Consider the following 24,699-nt stretch of genomic DNA (forward strand, 5'->3'; position numbering starts at 1 on the left):
TGGTTTTCAACCTTCCTAATGCTACGACCCTTTAATATAATTCCTCATGCTGTGGTGGCCCCCAGACATAAAATTATTTCATTGCTACTCCATAACTGTAATTTTGATACTATTTTGAGTCATAATGTAAATATCTGATATGCAATCTAAGGGGTTGTAACCTACAGGTTGAGAACCACTACAATGCATGATTTTCTCTAAGTCAGGCATTTCAAAATAGGAGGTGGGCACATTTTGGGAGTAGAACCTAAGAGCATTCTATGACTGAGCAATAGTTTTAGCCATTTTTTAAAAATTTTACATTTAAAACACAGGATGTAGTTAGAACAGAATGTCAATAAAATGTAATGTCCAAGAAACAGAGTTTCTTGCTTAATGGGGATAGTGTCTTTTTATTTGTCAAATCTGGTGGACCTATCTCAGGATACCCATCTTACAGAAGATGAAACAAAGACTCAAAGTCAAATAAATGGTTGAGATTCTGGTGCTGAAGTGGGAGAGAGAAACTCTATCTATTGCCTTGGTTGTGTGTTCTGTGTGTGGAGAATGAATTAGAGAAGGTGAGTAGCCAGGGAACCTTCCTGCAGCTTGTTCTGAGTCACCAATCCCTTTGGGAAGCCCAGCACACTTCAGTATTTGTGAATCACTCTGAGCTGATGCTGTCCCACATTCTGCTTGAGGAAGAGCCAGCAGCTGGAGAACAGTGATGTGAGGATGCCAAATACTCCCTGAGTGAAAACAAGGCTCACGTCGTCGTCGACAGAATCCTCAGTGTGGGAGGCAGCTACCAGAGCAGGCTGCTCACCCCTGTGATACTCGAAGGCTGACATCCACCATCTACAACCACCCTCAGATCAGCTATCGGTCAACAGTGCTAGATAGGTAGATCTACCCCTCCTCTAGAATTTGGGGAACCCACAGATCAACAAAAGGCAGGTTCACAGAAGACCCACAGCTCAAGGAAGAGGTGAGTCCCAAGTAGGCTACAGAACACTGGTGCCTAAAGTCTTCCCTTCCGGCCTTCTCCTCTGCCTGGGACTCCACCCTAGATGATCTCAATTCCGCTAAATGTCACTCCTCTCTAGAGACAGCCGACCGCCAGGCTATGCACTCTAAAACAGCATGGGAGAACTTGGCATGGTGGCTCAACACCCACACTTCCCAGCACTTGGGATGTTAAAGCAGAGTGACTGATGTGGGATTTAGGCCAGCCTGGACTACAGAGAGAGACTGTGTCTCAAGCAATATAAAATAAAATCAAGAGAAAAACTAAAATAGCATCCTTGCCTTTGTTCCCTAACTCACTATGTTACCATGATTTCCCTTCCATGATGGATAGATCTCCTTGGTATTGCCAAAGGGGTCCTGCTCCTAAACTCAGAGCCATATTCAGAGACTAACAAACCAAATGTATTACCTCTGGAGCAAGCCCCCAAGATTACTCCACTGGGAATACAGGACCATGTATTTACTGAATTTTACATTGTCTGGGGCTACTTCTTGGCACAACCAAGTTACTTTTGTTTAAACATTGTATTTTCAACATCCTTATAAGCTCTGTGTCTTCTCAGAGCAGTTCCAGACTAAACTTGTGTGATGTAGGCATTGCAGTCATTTCCTACACCAGAGAATTCAGGATCTCAATGAGTGGGGAGAAGTGGGAGTTTCATGGTCCCTCTTTGGTAGGAACTATGTCTCAACGGCAAGAAGTTATCGGGACTGATCATCATCCACCAGCTCCCCCGAAAGATTTCTGCACCATAGCTCTTGGGAAACATTTGATGCAAAAGGGAAAGGCGTCAAAATCAGCAAATGAAACAAATGAGCTGGAAGAGAGGACATTTGGAACATGCACGCGCGCGCACATGCACACACACACACACATACACACACACACACACACCACCAATTGGCAAACATGAAAGTGAGCATGAGAAAACATACTCTTTGTATCACACAAATTATCCCAGAAGTACATGGTATGTTAATTACCTAAAGAAGCTAACTTATGTGACAAAACAAACCCTCATTCTTTATACAGCACTGTGGTTTAGTTTATAATCCTCCACCTCTGGCCCACTTCCTTCCTTGGAAATGTATTCTTTCATAATAAACTGTTTCTGCCACAGGGGAAAAAGAAAGGAAGGGAAAAAAAAACCCTGCCTCTTATCATATAGCTCTACTTGAAATGACATCCCATACTGAAACATTAATTTGCTTCTTTCTAGCCTCCATCACAGAACAAAAGGTCCATGAACTGCTTTTCTTCCTTCATCAATTAAAATATTGTCCAAAACACACGAGGCAGTCAGGATTTATTAACTGGAAGGCTAGAGAGCTCTAAAAATACAAATACACATGTATATAAAATGTATTTGGATATAAATATACATATATCCATGAGTTGACATATGTTTCTTTATACACATGCAAATACATAGTCATACACACATACCCAATGTTGCATGTATAAAATGTAAACCCAATTATAATTAAATACAAGCAATGAAGCATGGGAACGGGCTTTCTGGTTAAAACTGTCATGAGAACATACACCGCCCATCCTACCTCACCCCACCGCACCCCACCACACCCCACCACACCACACCTGTCACTGCCACAAGCTATTCATTTTCCAAAAGTCAGGTCAGTTACCTTTCTCCTAGAGAGTCTGTGTCCCCATCCCACCTGTCTTGAGACCCTATTGCTCGGTCCCTGGTGCTTTTATTGTTGTGGTCACTGCCCTGCCCTATGACTAACTAAATAGTAGCCCTCCTCTGTGTGTGTGTGTGTGTGTGTGTGTGTGTGTGTGTGTGTGTGCATGCTCGTGTCCAGGTACATATGCACACATATGCATGTGTGTGTAGATAGATATTTTTGCTCAGGATCCATCTGTCTTGCTTTTTTGAGGCTTTTTTTCACTAATGGTGCAGCTGACTGGCTATTGGGGCATAGGGACCCACCTGTCTCCATTTCCTTATTGCTGGATTATGAGTGCATACCCCCGCACAAGCATTTTATGTGAGTTCTGGGGACCAAACTCAGGTCCTCGTGTGTGGCAAGTACTTTACCGACTGAGTCACCTCCCCAGCCCTTGCACAGTAAGTGCATTCTGATGTCCTATGTGGCCAATCATTTTCCAAAGAGGTGAAGCCTCCTATGCCCACACTTCCTGTCAGCATTACTTTGTCATTGCCTGGTCTTCTGGCCAAGGATGACAAAAGTGACATCACACTACTTTTGGACTGGGCTTTTAGCCACTCCTGACTCTTGGAGACCAGCCATTGTGTAAGAGGAGTGACTGCCCCAGGAGAGCCCTGCTGTGAGAGCCATGTGTAGGATGAGCCCTGAAAAACTAGCTATAATACAGAGAAGAGTCCGGAAGCATCAAGATGCCAAACACACCAGTACAGGTGCTATCGTGTGGATATATTTATCAGCCCCATCCACCAAGTTGGCTCCACTGTACCCAGGATGAACTGCCTACCTTGTAGACCCCTTTCTTAGCTCCTGACACACAAACCTGAGGTCAAAATAAAATAGCTTGCTACTATGTTGTTGTTGGTGTGTGTGTGTGTGTGTGTGTGTGTGTGTGTGTGTGTTTATGCTAGTTAACCTTGGACATCATTCCTCAGGAATTACCTACCATGCTTCTTTGAGACAGAGTCTCTGATTAGCCTGATTTACCAAGTAGCCTAGCCTGGCTGCCAAGCAGGCCTTAGGAGTACTGCATGCTTCCCCAGTAGTGGAATTACTGAGTATCACCATGCCCACCATTTTTATGTGAGTTCTGGGGAAAAAAAACTCAGGTCCTCATGCTTGCTTATATAGAAAGCAAGGCCTTTAAGAGCTGAGAAATATCTCCAATACTCTTGGGATTGTTTATTGTGTAACAATTTTTAATTGAAACTTCTGTATCCATCTTATTCAATAGTATACTTCCTAGTCTAAAACAGGGCAAGGATCATATATGACTCCATAAATTTCAGCCACACAGAACTAGTATTAAATTAACACTCCCCAAGGCATGAAGACTGCTTCAGTAAGTGAAATACCAACATCTCAGCTATCAGCTGAAGTGACTCCCTGGCTCCCATGAAAATGGAAGTGTTAGAGTTGCTGTAGAGGTTTGCAGAACATGGCATGCTGCTTTAAGTGATAGCATTCTAAAGAGATCAGATGAAACCCCAATTACCTCCTGGCTGTTAAGGTCACTGCAAAACATCACAGAAACACTCCATTCTTGTGCCTGGCCCCTGAGAGCCCTGACGCAATTCCTCAGTTCTGAAAGGTCAGAAGGGATGGGGCAGCGGGCAGTCGAGGGCCCTGTGTCTCGTACATTCACTGCTTGTCGCTAAAAGAACAGTCCAATACGAAGGATCATCATCTTCTGAGACATCTGACTGCTGTGTCCTGACCTGGGGTGCCTCTCCTCAAGGCCCACCGCTCTTCCTTCACTGAGGTTCTGCCACAAAGGCCTCTACGTTTAGCCTTTGCTTTTGTCTTCCCTGAGCTCTGATGGGAAAGCGTCCCAGGAGTATCCCACAATGGCTCTCCCAGGGTTGAAAGGGAGTCGATGTAGACCCCACTCTCAACAGCCCCAGATGAACCCCGATTCTGCTGCTTACTCGAGAAGGGGTCTCAGACATATCACTTAGCGTCCTCAGTAAGTGGGTCTGGTGACAGCTTATATCATGTGGAATTAGATTACTCTGGATATCAAATGAGAAAGTCTTGTGAAACACTGGGAATATGGTCAGGACAGAGCCCAGGACTGGGTGGCCATCTCCTCCCTAACTCATCCTCATGTTCCTCTTAGCTCATAGTTCATGCGTTGTCCCATTCCACTCCTGTCCCCTGGGAATACAACATCACTAGCTGACTGTTGTTGTTGCTCTCATTGTATCCCTCCCTGGGTTGCTCAGCTTTTCTTTGGGGGTTTCAGCACCTCCTCTAATTAGGGAAATCCTGGAACAGCTGACCCCAGTCCCAGCTACAGGAGCGTCCCATCTGAAACAAACTGCAACATGAGTTTTAGAGGGGACAAGTCATGTCCAAGAATGGGATTCACCTGTAGGCACAATTTCTTCCCTTCATTATTCTTCATCTCGCATAAGATGTATATGTGATTGTTGGAGCTGTAGCAGCCATGTACAGCTACTTTCAGAATCTTAGGACTATGAAGCTACCTTGCAACTGGATACCATGTGCAAAGAATTGCAGGGCAGAAACACAGAAGGAGCCTCAGATGCCATACAACTCATCTCCTAGCCATGGGCTATTTACTTGCCTTGGACAGAAAATCAACTCCCTACCTTGTTTCAGCCACCTTGCTTCAGTTTGATGTCTGCCAAATGTAATCTGGCATTGGGTTCGCCAGTGCATTTAAATCAAGTATCTCTATTGGTCAAGTGTGAGACATTCACCTCTGCTTTAATTGGAAGTGAGCCTGTGTTCTAACTGGAGGAATATTGATTGGGAAGTGTCCTCAGTGAGTGGAGAGCAGAAAAGACACAGATTAACTAGAAAATCCAAACCCAACTTCCAAGGGCCCTGTGGCTTCAAGAAGAGCAGGCGTAGCTGCAAGCATCGAAGAGTTTCTAACAGTGTGAGGTGTGGACAATGCCCCCCTGAGGCGCCTTACGCACAGCTAGCAAGAGCGTGGACACCTAGAGAAGGGAAAGAGATGCAGTCTTGAGTTGGTGAGTAAGGCTAAGAGGGTAGGAATAGAATCAGTCCTGGCAGGCACCCTGAACGGAAGCTGGGAGTCAGGAGTGCAGGTGTGGGAGGGGGTGTCTGTTTCAGACACGTTCCTCTAAGGCAGGATCTGGGAGTTCCAGGATGAGGTTTGCATTTAACCATGCACTCCTTAAGAGATGTTCCAGGATATCAGTCATGAGGAGAGATGGTTAAAAAAGGCTCCCGTAAGAGGCTGCCTATGGTCCAGAGGTTCCTGGATGTTCTGAGTAGGGATGGTGAGCAGGGCTCAGAGGCTCTGGACACCGTGGCAGATGCAATAATCCTAGTAGTAGAAGGATGTGGTCCTTCCAGCAGAGATCCTCTCTGGAGGGACTGAGCAAACACCCAAAGCAAAACATCACACACTTGTTTCACTATTCACTGTGAATACAGAGGGGCGTGTTTGCCAGATGTGAGGGTCTATGAAGATCTCAGGATTTCCTCCATGAATGTATACAAATGTTAGCCAATGAAACCCAGCCTGAACTCAAAAACTACAATGTATTAGTCAGGGATTTCTAGAGGAATAAAACACACACACACACACACACACACACACACAGAGAGAGAGAGAGAGAGAGAGAGAGAGAATATGTGAAAGAGCACACACACACACACACACACACACACACACACACACACACGGAAGAAGGGTATTTATTAGATTGGCTTACAGGCTGTGGTCCAGCTGGTCCAACAATGGGTGTCTACAAATGGAAAGTTCAAGAACCCAGCAGCTATTCAGTCCAAGAGGCTGGAGGTCTCACCTGGTCTTCAGGATATGCTGGAATCTAAAAGAAGTAGGCTCTAACATCTGTGAAGGAATGGACTTGCATAAGAGTGAAGGCAAGCAGAGAGCTTCCTTCTTCTATGTCCTTTATACAGGCTTCCAGCAGAAGGTGTGGCCAAGATTAAAGGTAATCTTCCCACCTCAATAGATAAGGATTAAAGATATATACTCTTTACCTCAAAAGTTCCGGATTAAAAGTGGGTCTTTTAATCTGCATTTAATTAAGAAAAAAATCCCTCACAGATGTAGTCAAGTTGACAACCAAGAACAGCCATGACCTACAGCAAGTGAATTTGGACAATTCTACCAAGCTGATATAGTCACTTGTGTGCATACATGGTTGTGTGTGCATGGGATACACACACATGTGTAACACATGTACACATACACACAACACATGCCCTCACATTTGTGAGCACAAATACTTATGAACACACAGGAACATAGCACATGAATGAATACACACAGGTACATGCACACACACGTAAGCACAGTGCATATGCACATGACTACATACAGTATAAATACAAGCATTCATAAGCACACACACCTGCAAACTCAAAATATAACATATGTGTGAAAATGCATGTGCGTGGAAAGCATATGCATATATCTGTACACACACAGAGAAAACATAACATGCACATTCGTGTGACTATATGCTCCAGCTACCTGTTTTCTGTACTCCTGAGGTATTAACACTTCCGTTGTTTTATCCAAATGGAACAGCCAGCTGTTCTTGATAGCTTCCAAGATGGATGTACAGAGTCACCTACTCCACTGCCACAGCAAACTCCTTCACTGAAGGAAAACGTGGGGCATGGTGGACGACCACAGCCGACTCCATGAGCAGGAAGCATAAGCCTTCTAGCATGTGACATCCCTTCCGTTCACATTTGCCAAATGAAGCAAAGGTAGATGACTTTCACTGAGATAGCTCCATTTTTCAGTACCCAGTGCAGCAAAGGCCAGTTTAGCATGACGACACAACGTGTATTCCACTGCACATGTGTGCTCCTTCAGGAATAACCCAATCCTAACGAGCCCTGGTCTCTCAGGAAAGGCTGTCACTGGGGTAAAGTATTGGAATCACTAAGTGTCACAGCTCCACAGGGAGCTGGAGAGTTGACCCATTCTTTCTGAGCCAATGGAAAGGCAGCTGGCTCAGTGGTCCTCTGTAGGGCCACAGAAGCTCCAGGATGATCTTGCGGTTACTTTCCTTTAGCCGCTGTCTTCTTTCAGAGAGCATGTGGTAAGGGCTCCCTGACAACCAAGAAGTTGCATCTAAGGCCCAAGCAAACTGTCTTCAGGGCTCCTGGGGAAATCTTCTGTCTCCTACAGTCAAGGAAGGGTGAGGCTAGGGGCAGATGCCACTGGGGTCAGAGCATACAGTGCAGGGTAGGGGACAAAATACCTCCAATATCTGGGACACCCAAAGGTTAGGGTCAACAGTGTGTCCTGACCAGCCTTGCGATGAGTCCCCTGGGGCTCCCTCCACCATAGGATGCTTGATTTAGGTTCTTGAAACAGCTGAGCCCTAGCAATGTGTAAAGACACTACTCCGAAGCACAGCAGTGTGCAAAGGCACTACTCCAAACCACAGAGAGCAGGAGCTCAAATGATACCTACGCTGCCTGACCCTTGGACACTTGGTCTCTCCCACTCTACTTCTTCTTGAGTAAATTAGGATATGAGTATCTATTCCAGGTGGTGGCTGTGATAAAATAGAGAGGAATGACAGAAGATTGGGAGGATAAGACACTAAGGGCCCAAAAGTATGGTCATGGTATGCTGATAAATACTATGCATCACCTCCAATCTTATAGGGCCCTCAGTTCCACCCCATGGCAGGTTCGGTTGGTCCCCAGGGGAGGAGGGAAGAGAAAACGGGACTGAGTGAGTCAATTCTAGGTTAAACCAGCTCTGGTAAAGTATTGGAATCACTAAGTGTCACAGTGCTCTTAGGGCAAAATGGCTACAGTCCTTTCTGTCACAAAACCAGCAGTGACACTCGCAGTAGTGTGTGCTTGTCTGACACTTAGTAGGCACTGAAGCATTTCCCAGATGAAGGATTAGGACTGTGGTTTTCAACCTGGAGGTCACAACCCCTTGGGGTAGGGCAAACTCCTTTTACAGGGGTCACCAATCAGAAACCCTGCATATCAGCTATTCTTACAATTCATTAACAGTAGCAAAATTACAGTTATTTAGTAGCAATGAAATAACTTTATGGTTGCGGGTCACCACAACATGAAGAACTGTATCAAAGGAGCATTAGGAAGGCTGAGACCCACTGGATTAGAAGGGAAAGCAGAGAGAACAAGAGCACACACAAGGAGACCTAAGGGATCCAAATAACTGATAGTTCACCTGATGGCTGCCCCTGACTCCACTTCAAGGCACTGAACTCCTTCTCTGGGGCTACCTCTCACACCATCAGAGCCCTTGAGAACCCAGTAAAAGCAAGTGGCTCTCCCTGAGTTCAAGGCCACCTTAGTCTACACAGCAAGTTCCAGGCTAGCTAGAGCTGTATAGTGAGACCCTGCCTCAACCCTGTTCTCCGCAAAAAGAATATTAGGTATGCCACAATGGAGTCTTGCAATGGGCTGCCAGTGTGGCTCACAGCAGGGTGTGGGACGGTGGGCTGGGTGGCTAGTGCTGTGTCTAGCTCCTAAGCCCTCTCTGTACAGCTCTGAGCCAGCCAACAGCCTGTATCAGTTTGCTAGGCTGTGTGGTGAAGAGGTCATGCTGCTGCTCTAGGAAGTGCAGGAGGGATTAAATGAGATGGGTTTGGATAGTGCTCTGCAAAAGCTGGCACGTAGGCCGCTCACTGAACAAGATCACAGGTAAGAGCAGAGATCAAAGCCTTGTTGCTGCACCAAGGCACATGTACCGTGGAGACATCACCCTAGGTTTTAGAGGGCTGATATCCACACTTGGCCGGGCAGTATGGACGCTTTGCCTGTAAGGTTCAGCATCCTCTTTTACCCACCACACTTACCTGCTAGGGGTGGTGACCCCAGGGAAGTCTGTGAAACCGCCCATTCCCAACCCAGCTGACGTCCAGACTGCATGAAGGTGTAGCCTTCAAGGAGTGTCTCACAGCTCAAAGATCCAAGAGTCCACAATGACATGGCAGCTGATTCTGAACTAGGGGATAGTGCCATTTCCCACCCAGAATGGAGACACAAAGGAGCGATGAGTGTTCCTTCCTGCTCTTCAGAAAAGCAAGCTCTGAAATGCAGGGTTTTTAGAATTCAGAAACACAAAGGCAGATTAACAGCCAGCCACCTACACCGTGGTTATCCGGGGGCTCTTGGCTTAGCCATTAACCAAGCCCTAAATACTCTCCTAAGTGTTGGGGAGATGGCAGTGTATCAAACAAACTCCTGTTTCATTGAATATGGTCTCAGGGTCCCATTCACTCACTAAACAAACGTGGTTAGGTGCCTACTGTGTACCAAGTGCTGTAGAAGGGAGGGGACGTGGCCAGTAGATGTTACTAGCGTAGTTAAACTAAGTGCTGTGACATACTTGGGAGTGTACCAAGCCCTTACTAAGTGTTTATAAATGATGGGTTATTTCGCTTTAGTCCCTAAACACTGAGGCAGCCACACTGCTGAGGGGAGAAACTGCATCACAAGGACTTTCCCAAAGCTGTGAAGCTGGCCAAGGACAGTGCCGGGATTGAGCCGCAGACTGACAGTGCTCAAACCAAACAGATCAGACAGCTTTCTGAATAAATAACTTAAGCCCTATGAGTCCTGGTGGCCTCACATCCCCACTTTCTTACATCAGGGTCTGGGAATCAGGACCGATCCTGTCTGTTCAGCCACAGAACTTCTTAGGATGAAAAGCAAACCTCCCCGAGTTCCAGAACAAGCCAGTTTTAACAGACAGCCTCCTGGGAGCCCCAGATGCCACTGCTGGCCCTGACCAATGACAGCAAGCACGTTGGCTTGGAAGGTTGAGAAGTGTCTGGCTGGACAGGGATATTTTTGGTTCAGAGATGACTTTGATGAGCTCTGCCTCTGCTCCCTAGAATCAGAAGTGGCACCTGGGGAGTAAGGATGTGCCACAGAAGGGGCACATTCCTTCCCTGCACAGATGAAAAGCAGAATCCTTAACGACCAGACAGCACCTCCTGCTTTGAAACATCTAGTTGTTTGAAGCTCCCAGATCAGTTTAGTTCCAATAGTGGGTCTCTTCCCCCATCTGGAGCTCTACCAAAGGGTTCTGAGCTCAGAATCCACCTCTCTCTTTCCTCCCAAAACCTCTGGCCCAGTTGCTTCTGGGGAGCCTCTGTATCAAGCTTTGGGGTTCTGAGCTCAGGTATCCAGAGCCTCTGGGATGTTAGAGCAGGAAGCCCTTGATATGCAGAGCTCTGTGATGTTAAGGCAGGAAGCCCTTCATGGGCTCCAGGCTAGAGCTTTCAAACTGACTATTTGTACAAAAGTCCTGTGCCAATACGATTTATGAGAGATGAGTAAGGCTGTCAGGGGATGTGCCAATGAAGGCTGGACAGTTCTTTACTTTCCCCCACCCCCTGAGGTCCTTTATGGAGCTTGGGAGTGATGAAGACCAAGAGAAAGCCTCTCCCACTTCATGACTTTAAGAGGCTTTTGTGCTTGGAATTCCCATTTGGATCTCCCAAGCGTCCCACTCTTTCCCGAATACTTATTGATAATTATCTGTCAATGTGAATATCTCCATCTTGAAAAGTAGCCCATAACTAGCCCCAAAATTGTGTCTGCAGAAGACAGGCGCAGGGGTAGGGAAAGACAGGAAGAGACTAGGACCAGAGCTAACAATGGGCAGAGATTTTCTGCTCTCCTCAACTTCTTGCTCTTTGGGTGAGGGCACTGGCCTCTTATGGGGTCACATCCTTGTCACATCCTCCTTGGCAGGCTTCCTGTAGGCCTGTGTCACCACCATGACCCAGGCAGGACGCTGACTAGGAGCACCCATTGAAATCCAGTGCACTAGACATTATCAGTCCTAACAATTCTCTCCTCCCAAGCACAGCTCTGACCTTACTTCATAATCCAAATGTTTTTTCCACCTCAAACTCACATGGCTCTGTGGACCTCACCTCAGTAGCCATTGCCAGAGGCACAATTTCCATGCAAGTCATCATTTGAAAATATACTAAACCTACCCTGACCTGCAAGAGGCAAGTCAGCCGTGGCTCAGGACGGGACCCCTCAGAGCTTCCTGGAGGCATTCAGAGAAAGAGAAGGGATGACTCACACTTACAGACTCCTTATGCTCACCACAGCCCCCCCCCCCCGAGTGGTACCATGTGCTGGATCAGAGAGAGCTATAAGGAACAGGTTAAAGTCACCCATAAACCCTGCGGATTATGCTTCATCGACAGTCTGACTGAACAAGAGAAGGCAGTCATGGAGAGTTTAAATGACTTACCCAATTTCCCAGTCAGTAAGTATTGAATCCCGAATCTGATTACTTGTACACTATTTAAGCAGAGTCTAGGACTACATAAGCATTTAAAAATAATAGCCACCGCATTAAGTATTTATTATGGCACCCAACAATGTTCTATGGAAAAGTTCCTCAGCCTCTCAATCTGTAAAATAGTGTTGGTAATAATACTTACTTACAGGTATTGAAGTGGCTAGATGTCTAAACAGTGTAAAATTGAGGTTGGGGCATTGGCTGCTTATCATGAAATCACAACTCCCAGCTTCTTTGCATCTAGTTAAGACCATGAGTCAGAGTAGTGGTCATTGGGATGGAAAACAGATGGCATATCCATGCCCAGAACAGTCAGTCCCACAAAAACCTCCATGAAACAACTCTATCGTTCTTACTCTTCCCATAAGCTAGAGCCTACATGAAAAGGGAAACAAAATTTGCTGTTGTTTTTTTGCAGTGCCATAGATCAAAGGTAGTGTGCGTGCTAGAAATGTTCTACCACTGAGCTACACTCCCATCCCAGAAAGCAATTTTATTGTGCTCTGCCACTAAGATATCAGGATTCACCAGATATATCAATTAGTCTTACTCTAACTAATATAGACATTGTTACCAGAAGTGAGGTGCTTAATACATGTGACGTGATTAGAAGGTGGAACACTGAAGCCCCGTGTTGTGCAGTGGCAAAATGTTTGGTTCAATTCAGATATCAGAACTCAGGCCCGATGAGCTGTAGCTCCATAGAAAGAGGTTAGCGGAGATGTGGTAATAGAATGTGATGATAAACTCTGAGTTTAGCAGTACAAATAAACCAGTTTACAGATTAAATTAGAAAGGAATAGTGGAGATGTGAAAAAGACAACAATTTCTAGACCCCCAAACAATAAGAGGAAAAATTAAGATGATGTTTAAGTGAAATAAGTACAAGATTAGAGCTGTAAACCTCCCTGTTACAAATGGCTCTTCCCACCAACCTGGTTCCACAGCTGCATCAGCCCCAAATGAACACACAAAGACTTATATTAATTATAATACTGTTGGCCAATGACTAGGGCTTTTTATATTTGACTAGCTCAGTCTTAATTATTAACCCACTTCTATCCATCTAAGTGTTGCCATGAGGCTGTGGCTTACCCGGAAATACCCAGCATGGTGTTACTCCTCTAGCAGCATCATGACTCTGTCCACTGGGCTCACTCTGCCTACTTTTCTCAGAATCCTCCTCCTCTCCTAGCCCCGCCTATCTTCCTGCCTGGTCAATCCGTGTTTTATTAATCAACCAATAAGAGAAATATATATGGAATAACATCTCTCATCACCTCCCCATAAGCCTAATAGCTTCCTCGTGCTTGCCATGAACTTAAGAAAGAAAGAGAAGTGAGGGGGATTATAAAGATGCAAGGAATGATCCAGGCTATAAAATTTGGCTCAGACAATAACTGTGAGTATGGCTGTTAACACTCTGGATGTCCGCTAGGAGCAGTTTGAGCATCCACCAAGAGTTCATTGTGATTAAAATTTTGATTCCCAAGGTGGCACTTCTGATTGGTGGGATCTAGTTGAGTCCCTGTGGATGTCCATTGGAAAGTGGCTAAGTGACTCTTCGGTAGTTCAACTAAAAAGAATGCTTAAAAGCCTCAGTTTAGTCCCATCTTTCTCTCTATCCTTGACTTAAAAGGTGACCCCACTCTAACAGACATTTTAATCATTGACACCTGCAATTGCAAATTCCATGTAATCCTTGATGGAAGAGAGGCAAATCAGGCACCTTGACCTTGCATGAGTTAAACAAACCTTTTTTCTTTGTAAATGTAGTTGCTTCATGCATTTCAGCATAGTGACTCAAAGCTGACTAATACTTTGACACAGATGACAATCTCACTAAATTGCACTGGCAAAAAAAAAAAATCTCTAAGCTTGGATTTTAAAGTCTTAGGTTTAGAGCACTGGAATAATCCTTGATGCCCACAAGTTCAAGGGAAGAAACTCTATTACAAAAGATCTAGGGCCTTTGAAGAGGCCATCTCTTGCAAGACCCACTTCGAGTGTGGCCAAGAAGAATAAAGGAAAAAGAAAGTCTTTATGCTGGATAGAGCTGGGAGTGGGGAGAACAATGAACCAGCAAATTCTTCCCAGAGAGCAGAATCCAGGTCTAATCCAAAAATATCACCCATCGCCATGCACACAGGGTGTACTTGACAAGCTCTCATAACTACTAAGGACCAGTGCCTGCCAGGCATCTCTCATGAGTCCCTTTTCGGAGAGGGAGTTTCTCTGTGTTTACCCCATCCTGTTGTAATGTGGTATGTGGATGCAGATAGACAGTAACACATCACTTTAGGTACAGATGCCTAAGCCATGAATAGCCCAATTAAATGCAATGAATGGGTTTGAGAATCATGCAAAGATCTTGAATACCAAGTCAGAAGCAATGGTCAGAGAGGAAAGAAAATGACATGAAGACATGTATATACATGTTTGGTAACAGGACATATATGGACAGTGATTCATGAACAAAGTAGCTTGTTCTGTAAAGAGCTTTCTTAAGCCCCTTGTTTTGTCAGACTTCCTCCGTCTGTTGGCTGGATGGATGCAAAGAAGTTGCTACAGGGGACACACTGAAGATACACAAAGCAAAACTCCTTATCAGCCAGGACTTGGTACCTAAATGACACTTCCGACTTCCTCCAGCCCACATTTCACCCAACCAGAGTTTAGGCAAACAAGAATGACCTTCTACTGAGGTTTGGAGATGGTCTTTTATATCAACTGATGTGACTGTAACAATTATAATCCATAGAAGTCATTAAAAAACAGTGCCTGGTCCATAAAAATCATTGCAAGTGTAGCTATCGTTCCTACAGTAGATACACATTTTACAGATGGGAAACATGGTGCTGACTGGGATGTCTAACCCCAGAGTCAATGGCAGGTTTATATTTACCTTTCAGTGCACTTATTATCTGTCCAAAGCTACAAGTAGCAACAGACTTAGAACCAGGGGATTCTTGCAATTCAGGGAGACTATGGCCTCAGGCCTCCAACTGATCCCTCAGTGTTTAGTAGGCCATTATTATGATATTTCAGGAAACACACAACTTGCAAATGCCCCAACGAGGAACTGACATGCCCTCACAAAAATAAAATAGAATAAATAAATAAATAAATAAATAAATAAATAAATAAACCTCTGCTGACCCAAATTCCTAGCTTTAATTTACAAAGAGCCAGTTAATTAAAAATGTGCTCTAAGTCCAAAGGTATAGCGTTGTGGGGCTCCTGAGACAGTTTTTCAGCCTCCCTGAAGACACCAAGTTCCTCTTGAGACATTTTGTCCAGTAGAGCCACAATGCAACACAGAACGGCACAACCAGCTCCATGGTGGGAAAACTGTTGAGCAAGCATTTAGTGAAGACCTGAGAGGACCTGAGAGCCAACCAACCCACCTCAGCCCTGCTGAGGCAAGGGCTCATGTTAATTAATGTTTATAAAGTGATTGGAGATCCATGAAAGCAGAGAGACCATGAAGAAGCCAAAAGCATTGTTAGCAGCAGCCTGAATAACCTGCTTTTAAAACCGAGCTGTATTAGTAAGCTGGCACTTCCACAGACCAGATTGGGGCTAAACCCTTTAATTGTCCTCCGTGGTAGGTTTGCATTTCCTTTGGTTTTATAAATGTGTGTTTCTCTTTTTTTGTGTGAGCCTCATCACATGGATGCATAAAACAAAACTCATCACAGTAACTCACCAGCTAAAAGACAGAGGAACTAAGACTGTAGACTGGATGTTTCCAAACAAAAAGTCCTTCTCTGCTTTGGCCTCTTTCAGCCTTCCCTGAAATTTTCTGAATGTCTGACAAAATATTATTGCAAGGATCCCTATGACTTTTGTGGGGAGAATGCCCCTCTCCCGAAGGCTATCTTACAATACAGAGAAATGCGCAAAGCTACATTAATTGATGGGTGTATCTGGGCAAATTAGATCCATACCTCTATCAGCAATGGGACATGTCTATCACTCAGAAGTTCCCTGAAGACATCTTTTTTTTTTTTTTTTTTTCAGTGAAATAAGATAAGTTTCTTTCTTGGGTCATGGAGTTATGCTCACAGGTCAGGTCCTGAAGTAAATACATGGAACTATGTGATCCTAGCCATATAAAGAAATGGAGACCCAATTAAAGTGCAGTCTCTGCTGGCTCCCTCGACACTGAGCATATGGGGACATGGATTCAGTGCGACAGATTATCATCACAGCTGCCACCATCATTTTACCCCTACCAGGCACCAGACTGACATCCTTAGGACAAACAATCTCCTAATTACAAACTTCATTTTACAGCTGAGGGCTGCCTCTGGAACTCCAAGAACAAACAACTGGAGAACAGCAGCCTTGGAATCCAAAGCCAGGAGGTGTGGCCTTGGAAGTTGATCCCATAGAAACTACCCTTACAAAAGCCAAGTTTGCCAGCCTAAAGATTGAATGTGTTGATTACATTCACTTAATCAACAAGTGGCAGAACACAATGTGCCAGGCGCTCTGAAGGGGGACTTGGGGGAAGATGTGGGATGAACAGGAGCAGAGGAGTTGCCCTCTTAGGGAGGAGGGCAGATCGTTGGTGATCCAGAACTTTTCAAGGTTGAGTTCCATTTAAGATACATTGACTAAGACATGACAAAAGTCTTCTGTCCCCTCCTTGTTTTCAGTGTCACACCCCGCAGAAACCCCACCAGCCCCTGGGGTCTCCTCCCTGATGCTCAGGCTCTTCAAAAACACATAAATATTAACGTTGAAAAAAACCTAAGTCTGAAGAGTTTTTACAACACCACAAAGACCATGTTCCAAGACCCGTCCAGGTGATGTTAGACCCAAGCCCCACCCAGTTAATGCTGGACTCAAGCCCTGCCCAGTTACTGTTGGTCCCCTGTGGTCTTTGCTTTCTGAAGTCAGTCCCACTAGTTTCACGGTTCCCCAGTCTGGGTGGTTTTAGTACCTAAATCCGAAGGAGAGGCAGTTACAAAGGTGGCAGCCTGTGTGGGACTACGTCAAAAAACCTTCCAAAGAGGATTCTATTGCTGGCAAGGCGGCCATCAAGCATGAACTGAGCTGGACTCCCAGGATCCACATGGTGGAAGGAGTGAATTGATCCCCCAAGAAGTGTCTTCTGACTTCTACTGTTTTAGATTAAAAACTGTTCTAAACTCGCCAACCCTATGTCCCCTCGGAATCTGCATCCTATATGGCCTCAGCGAGGCTAACCCAGGTCATCCAGGCTCACAAACTGCTCCAAGGCACCTAGCCCCAGGTGGTCCCACATACCTGGACCACAAGTGAAGGGCCTTCACTCCTATCCCAACCTTGACCAGCATTCCAGCTCCTTGGGTCCCCAACAACAGCACCCATTGTCAACAAGACGTAGTCTTAGAAAAGACTGCATCACCCATTACCATTTATTACCAACAAAGAGGCTGGGATGTTAGGTCTCCAACCCTAGACAGATTGCTAACAGAGGGGCCTATTTACAGATGAAAGTCAACCTGGCTGCCAGGCTCTCTCAGCATCTCTCAGTCCCTACCTGTTTCAGGGTATGATTGCCATCCAGGCCAGGGACTGGGCTGCCCTTCCCCCAGACAACAGGAAGCAGTCTAAAAACCACAGGGCCCTGGTTCACACCTCATCACTCACCCTTTCCTAGTTCCTTACCCTTTATAATAAACAAAAGGGGGAAATGCTAGGGACTCATCCAGTTTCTTTTGGCTACATGGGAGTAATGACACTGTATCTACAACCTTCTCTTCCACCATACTTCAGAGCAGTCATATCCTTCCTTTTTTTTTTTTTTTTTTTAATTCACCCTGACCTCCTCATAGGTTGCATGGTACATTTGCTCATACACACAAGCATGCACTTAATAATTAAAAATGAAATTCAAGAAGCACAAAAGGCAGTTAGCTTCTTTGAGAGCGTTGTTGTACAATAAAGTACAAAAGCTGCTCAATTCAACGGGCATTAAGTAAGTTCTAGCTGTGCGTTAGGTCCTCCCTTCAGCTTGAAAGATGTAAAAAACACACAAAATTCTGCACTTCCAATTTAGAATGTCAGATATAGAAGGTGTATAAGTGGGAACAAAAAACAAAACAAAACCCAGAAAACTTTACGGAGCTCGGCAGTCAGTTGTGTGGATAATGAGGTAGGATGGGCCTGAAGATGGGGACCTCATCTGTAGCTGAAGTTATATGGGCAGTGGCTAAGAGTATGGGTCCTGAAGTAGACCATCTGCACTCAAACAAGCAATATACTGAAGCTCCTTTTGTGTCTCGGTTTCTTGCATTGTACAAGGGAAATGACAGTAGTACTTTTGCTTATTTGTTTGAGACAAGGTCTCTTGTAGCCCACCCAGACTGACCTCAAACTTTGCTATGTGGCCTTGAACTTCTAGTTTTTCAACTTCCACTTCTGTCTGCTAGTATTACGTGCCTGAGTTGTTTATTCAGTGCTGGGGATTGAACCCAGAGCTCTATTCATTGAGCTACATCTCCAGAATGACAGTAGTGCTAGACAAAAGGAACACAGAGGACACACACACACACACACACACAATGGTCCTGGTCCTAGGAACATGTTGGCTGATTTTGCCTTTTACCCAGTGTCTGCTCAGTCCCTGTCATTTAAAAAGTGTTCAATAAATATTGAAGAACAGATGAATCCACAAATGAATAAATAAGTGATGCTACTAAGTTAAGAGAGGGAAGATCCATTATGGACATGTGTGGTCCTCAGTAAGGCTGGCAGGTCAGGAAGACTGCTGTGCAGAACAGTTGAAGAAACAGGCTTGATGTTTAGTGTGTGTTTTGGATGCCTAAAACACTAATCACTCATTCCTTAGCTGTTCTGTATGCATGCCCGGCTATTTTGAACAAGCCCATAGAGAGATGAAGAGATCGAGATGAGATAACAGTATGTTTGGGGCCAGAAAAGGCTGAAGGAAGAGCCCTGAGTCCCAGGGGTTGAGATGTGTGGTTTGGGGAAGTCTGTGATGGCTTCAAAGCCAAACCGACACTCACTTACCCTGCCCAAAACCAAGCCCTGTGGTTTTCTCTCCCCTTAAATTAGCCTTACTCCAAAAGGGATAAACACAAATGCTGTCTTTAAAAGAGGTTAAAGATCCTAAAAGTAAAATCTGTTTGGGAAAATATTGGTGCCTAAGAGCTATGAGAGAACCTGCATTCTGCAGACAAGTGGGCCCAGAAAGTCACCCCAAACCCTAACTTAGGAGAATGACAGACAGAGGTGGGACAGGATGCATGTGTTTGCTGCCTAGGGCTTCCTCGGAGTGGGGAAGGGTAATGTGAATCCCACATAAAAGAGAAGTAAGGGAGAAAAAGAACCCCAAGAGGAAGCTAAGGAGTTGAGTACTGAGATAACTCTAAGGGATGTTGAGTGGGTGGGGGGGGGAGGTACAGGGGAGGAAAACTAAGCAGGTCTGTGCTTTTAGGTGAGGGTAGGCTTCCAAACAAAGAACAATTTATAACTTGGGGGTTTGCATCCCCCCCTTCTGAAAAAGCACATAGGGAGGCTCATACTTTGTCACCAGATGTTTCCATTCTCAGAGGGATGTTCAGTGTGCTTGCAGCGAGCGCCTGTGTCTGTGCATGTCTGTGTGTGTCCTGTACTCTGGGGAGTATACCTTAGGACAACAAAGGGAGACGGGTTCTGACAGAGAAACAGAAGAATCTCAGGGATTGGGGATCAAGATTGATCCTAGCTCCTCCCCCAGCGCACGCAGGAACACACACACACACACACACACACACACACACACACACTTTGCTCTTTTCTTCCCCTCCCCCACTATGATCACATCCAGGTGACAGGATACAGAGAATCCATTAGAGTAAATTTACAAAAGGTGTAAGCTGGAGCTTGTGCCCCAGGAGCCTGCTGGACCAATGCTTTGCACACTCACAAGGCACTCGCACACACATGCGAGATCACACCCACATGCACACTCTTGGCACCCAAGAAGTCAAGCCAGGCCAGATGCACCTCTCCTTCGGCTTGGAGGAAACAGACAGGCTGCAACAAGAATGAAATCTACCCAGAAAGGCTGAGTTTTCGCTCCGACCACGCAACCTTGGGCCAAACCGCCTGGAATATGTAGCAAAGTTTTATTTCGCTTTTAGAGTCTCCAGTTACTCTTCTACCATTTCCTGTGGAAAATTGAAGCTTTGAAGTGTCTAGCTCAGGCTTTCGCAGTCAGAACCGCCAGCGCGAGCCCCAGAAAACAAATGCCCCAGTACCACCCCCTATGCCGTCAGGACCGAAGGTTCAAACCCACCCAGCACCCTCCAGTGGAGCACGATGGAGGGGGGATATCAGATCTGGCAGAAAAGGATGCCCTTAACTGATAACCCCTTCCTCTTGCTGCTGGGGAGGCTCTCCTTCAGCCAAGTGACAGATGTAAATCGCCCTCCAGCGCCAGAAAATTGGAATTCTCTAGGTCTTCCCACCTCCCCACAGCTCTGGGTTTTGGTGCTCAGAAACTGCTCGGGGGAAGCTTGGAACTATTCAAGTGTCGCCATCCACCCCCACCCCCCCAAACACACACGTACACTTCTCTCCACATTTTTAGGCCCACGCAGCTCTACTACCCTTCCACCTTCGCCACAGCCAGCCAAGCCTTCCCAGCGCACCTACAGCGACCCCAGAGGGCTCGGGGCAAGTGAGAGAACTGCATGGCAAAGAAACGATCTTACCCACACTCGAATATGGCACTGGAATGTGGCACCTTGAGGATCAAACCAGGGTTCTAGAACATATGCACTAGACTCAAACGTCTCAAGCCTGATCCGAATAAAACAACATACTAAATTAAATGTAAAATAAAAAGATGTTGGATATTGCCCGCGTGCTGCGGGAGGCAGCCATCTCCTGGCCCAGCGGGGGGGGGGGGGAAGGGGGTGGGGAAGGGCGGGGGCGGAACCGAGTGTGTCCTGGGACTTTACTACCAGTGTCAATTACGCGGGTCCCAAGCTCAGGAATGAACCTGCGGGTTTCTACCTGTCTCCAGTCTGGTCGCCACCTCAAAGCCTGTGGACGGCGCAAGTGGCCACAAAGACGCAGGAGGGGGACACGAGGCAAACTTAAACCCGGAGTTGACTGAGTTGGGTGAGAGAAGGGATGCTTCCGCGTGGCCACTTACCGCTGGCGTTCTTCCCACAGATGAGGTGTTGGTAGGGCTGCAACAGCCCCCAGATTTCCGAGTCGTTGTTGACCGTGTGCTCCAGGGTCTCCACGGTGAATTTGGGCGCTTCGTGAAGCATATGGTGGTGGTGATGGTGGTTGGCGGCGGCAGCGGCCACGACTGTGGCTGTGGTTGTGGCCGGCGGGACCGCAGTCGCCGCCGTGGCTGGTGGGGCGCAATAGCTACTACCCCCGCTGGCGCTACTGGCTGCGCTGCAAGGGCCACCGCTCGCCGCTCCCCCTCCAGGCGTCTCGCGCTCTTTATCCACAGCAGGGGCAGCAACCGGGCCTGAGCCGGGGCCTGGGCCAGAACCCGAGCTGGAGCCAGGGCAGGGACCACTACAGCTACGGGGTAGCCCGGAGGCCAACACCCGCGTGTAGATGTCCCGGAAGAGGCTCTCCATACAGGCTGTCAGGTAGATGGCCGCATGCTCGTGGATGCGCAGAGCCACGCGGCTGTCCACCATCCAGCGGTACACGCGGCCCACGGAGAAGGTGAGGCCGCAGCGCGCCGACTTGCCACGGCCCAAGCGGTCGCCGCCAGCGCTGCTCATGTTGTAGAGGGACAACGCGGCCAGGGCGGCAGCAGTGCAGTGAGCCGCCAGGCCCCAGGACAGCACAATCTCCATGGCGCTCTGGATCTCGTACTTGGTGCACTTGGCGAAGCGTAGGCTCAGGCGCTGCGCCTCTTTGGCGATGCGCACCAGAGCCCGGCTTACCAGCATCGAGAGCTTGGCCAGTGCGTCCTTAGGCAGGCTGCCGGGGACCGCCGGGCCTGCCCGGGGATCCCTCGAGCGCAGCAGCAGCAACTCCAGTTCCTGGAGGGTCCAGGGGACCTCGTCGAGGTCCGGCAGCAGCCGCGAGCAGTGCTGGCCAGCGCAGTCCAGCCCCTCGGAGTCTTCCACCAGGGCAGTGTTGACGGTGTCAAAGCTGTTGTGCCGGCTGTGCATGGAGTCAGCTAGAGGCGGCCAGCAGCTCCCGCCATACGGGGACGCCGGGTGAGAGTCAGAACAACACAGAGACAAGTTGGAGGAGCGCACAGAGTCCGCCGCACCACCATAACCCGAGTCCAGCGTCAGATCCTCCAGAGTTCGCACCACCGCCTTCTTACCTCTCCTGGCCATCGCTGCGCCACTTCATGCTGCGGCCGCCAGGGAGCCCAGGGGAGGGAATGGCAAGTTGCTGTGGGCACCGGGGGCCACGGGGACAGCCCGGGTTCTCGTCGCCCAGACTCACTTTCCCACCTGGCGTTGTCAGCAAGTGCCACTACTTTCGCTTGCCTCCCCGAGCCGTCACCACTGGAAGAGGCACGACGGAGACTGAAGTCATCTTCTGGAGTCGGGGCCAGAGCTAGGGCGCACTGAGCCGCAAGCCAGGCCGGGAGGGAAGCTCCTGCCAGGACCCGCGCCTTTCATCAAAAATAAAAGTGTCTGGCCCGCTCCTCCCTGGGACCGGACGGATGCAGACGCCTCAGAACGCTGGCCACAGTGTCGGTAGGACCAAGACCGCCCCAGATAGCGCCGCCGCAGCTCCGCGGGCAACCGGCTCCCAGCTCCGGGATCCGGGCCGCAGCTCTCTGAGCTCCCGCCCCGCGATAAAGCGCCGTAGCCAGGCGGCTGCAAAACCCTGCTGAGCCGGAGCAAACCTAAGCAGCCTAAGCAGCCAGAGGGCGGGTGTATGCAAAGCAGGGCCATATAATAGCCAATGGAATCGGGGAATGCTAATTACTTAGTTTTTTTTTTTCCCAATTCCTCCTCTCCACGCGGCACCGCCCCTCAGACACGCCCCCGGCCTTGACCAGGACTGCAGCTAGGAGGGAGCAGAGGCCTAAAACCAGAACCCATGGAAGCATGAAGAAGGAGATGGAAGCCGCCATCCTGCCACTGTCGCTCCCCTAGTTCCCGCTGTTAGAGTCAGCGAATGACCTCCCTATTGTCGTTTGTTACACTCAGTGGTTCACAAAGTGCTTGCCTGAGGGTCACTTTCCGTTTTGGTGTCTTGGATTATTTTTTTCCCTCCCACCATCCTACACAAGAAACATGTTTGTCTTCCTCCTCCTTCGGGCACCCTAATTCACCCTGGTGTCTTGTCTCAGTATGGGTTCGCTCCAGCTTGGAGGGAAATAAACCAGGAAAGTAGAGAAGGCAGGCCGACGGATGCCACTGGAAAGCAAATCTCCAGTCATAAACCACCTGTCACCAGGACTCACTAGACTTTTGTTTGCAGGAATCTGACCCTATCATTTAAAGTCCCAGGGTTTGCACGCCACAGGGTGGTTTCCAGTCACTTTGCATTTCTGGTAGATAGTCTTCTAAATATCTCAGCTTCAAAAACGGTACATTTGAGCAGAGGGTAAATATTCTTTTTCAACTAAGAAAAATGCAATATATATGCATGAGTCTGCTGCATGTCTGTGTCTGGTGACAGTGCTTTTGTTATTTGTGTGTCCCCTACCTACCCTATGAGAAACCATGCCGTATTCATCTGAGGATCCACAGCTCCTCCACAACCCTTCTTTTACAAGAACACCACCTAGATCTTCCAAAACTACCTTGGGTGTTCCTACCACCCCACCCTCTTGGAGGACTTTAAATGTCTGGGCCCTTATTACATTGGATAGCTACCATCTATTTATTTGTCTGGATTCCACATTGGGTTGGGGAGTTATGGCATGTATTATGAGTTGGTGATGGAACGGCATCTTTGAACTGCTGGTATGAATGAACTTCCAATAACAGCCAACAGAGGTATGAAAAGACACTCAGCATCACTGGACATCAGGGAATGTACAAATCAAAACCATGGCGAATTTCCAGCTCATGCCTGTCAGGATGCCAGTTATCAAAAATTCTAAAGATTACAGGCATCAGCAAGGGTGTGGAGAAAAAGAACAGTATACTCTGTTGGTGGGAAGGGAAATTAATAAAGCTATTTTGGAAAAAATGCTGAAGAGGAAAAATTGCTGAAGATTTCCCCCAAATACTAGTTAAAAGTACTATATGATCCAATAACCCCATATCTGGATTTTCATCCAAAGGAAGAAACCCACTATCTGAAGGATCTGTTTGTACCCCTGTGTTCACTGAAGCATAATTTGCAATAGCAAAGACATAGAACATTGTTCAGACTCCAAAAGAAGGAACCCTTGCCATTTATGACAAATGACCAGTCTGAAAGACAGCATTATACTAAGGGAAATACCTCATTTATTTATGACTCTAAAAAGAACCACACTCACAGTAATAGACAGCAGAATGCATGCCAGCAACTGGGTGCTGAGGGGGGAGGGGAAGAGGGATTTGTTCAACATACATACAGTTGTATATCACTGAGTTCTACAGCTCAGGAGACATTGTGTACAGTGTGGCGTCAATAGTGAATAATGATGTGTGAGGGGTGTTTTCTGTAAGTGTTCTTATCAAGGCATGTTTTCTGCAAGTGTTTTTATCAGGCAGGGGAAAAGGTCACATGCATGAGTTGAGAGATGTTAATTA

General features: G+C 47.1%; 1 protein-coding gene across 6 annotated transcripts in view; it reads right to left on the reverse strand.

The window, feature by feature from the left end:
• Abtb3 (ankyrin repeat and BTB domain containing 3) overlaps positions 1 to 22,854 on the reverse strand; it is a 225,031-nt gene extending 202,177 nt beyond the window's left edge. For all 6 annotated transcript variants that reach the window (XM_051206234.1, XM_051206231.1, XM_051206233.1 and 3 more), the window contains exon 1: positions 21,165 to 22,854. In XM_051206234.1, the coding sequence (XP_051062191.1) occupies positions 21,165 to 22,329 (1,165 nt within the window). In that variant the 5' untranslated portion in view covers positions 22,330 to 22,854. The remainder of the gene's footprint in view (positions 1 to 21,164) is intronic.
• Positions 22,855 to 24,699: the final 1,845 nt, after the last annotated feature.

The sequence above is a fragment of the Phodopus roborovskii genome, unplaced genomic scaffold (genome assembly GCF_943737965.1).
Source record: "Phodopus roborovskii unplaced genomic scaffold, PHOROB, whole genome shotgun sequence".
Taxonomy (NCBI): Eukaryota; Metazoa; Chordata; class Mammalia; order Rodentia; family Cricetidae; genus Phodopus; species Phodopus roborovskii.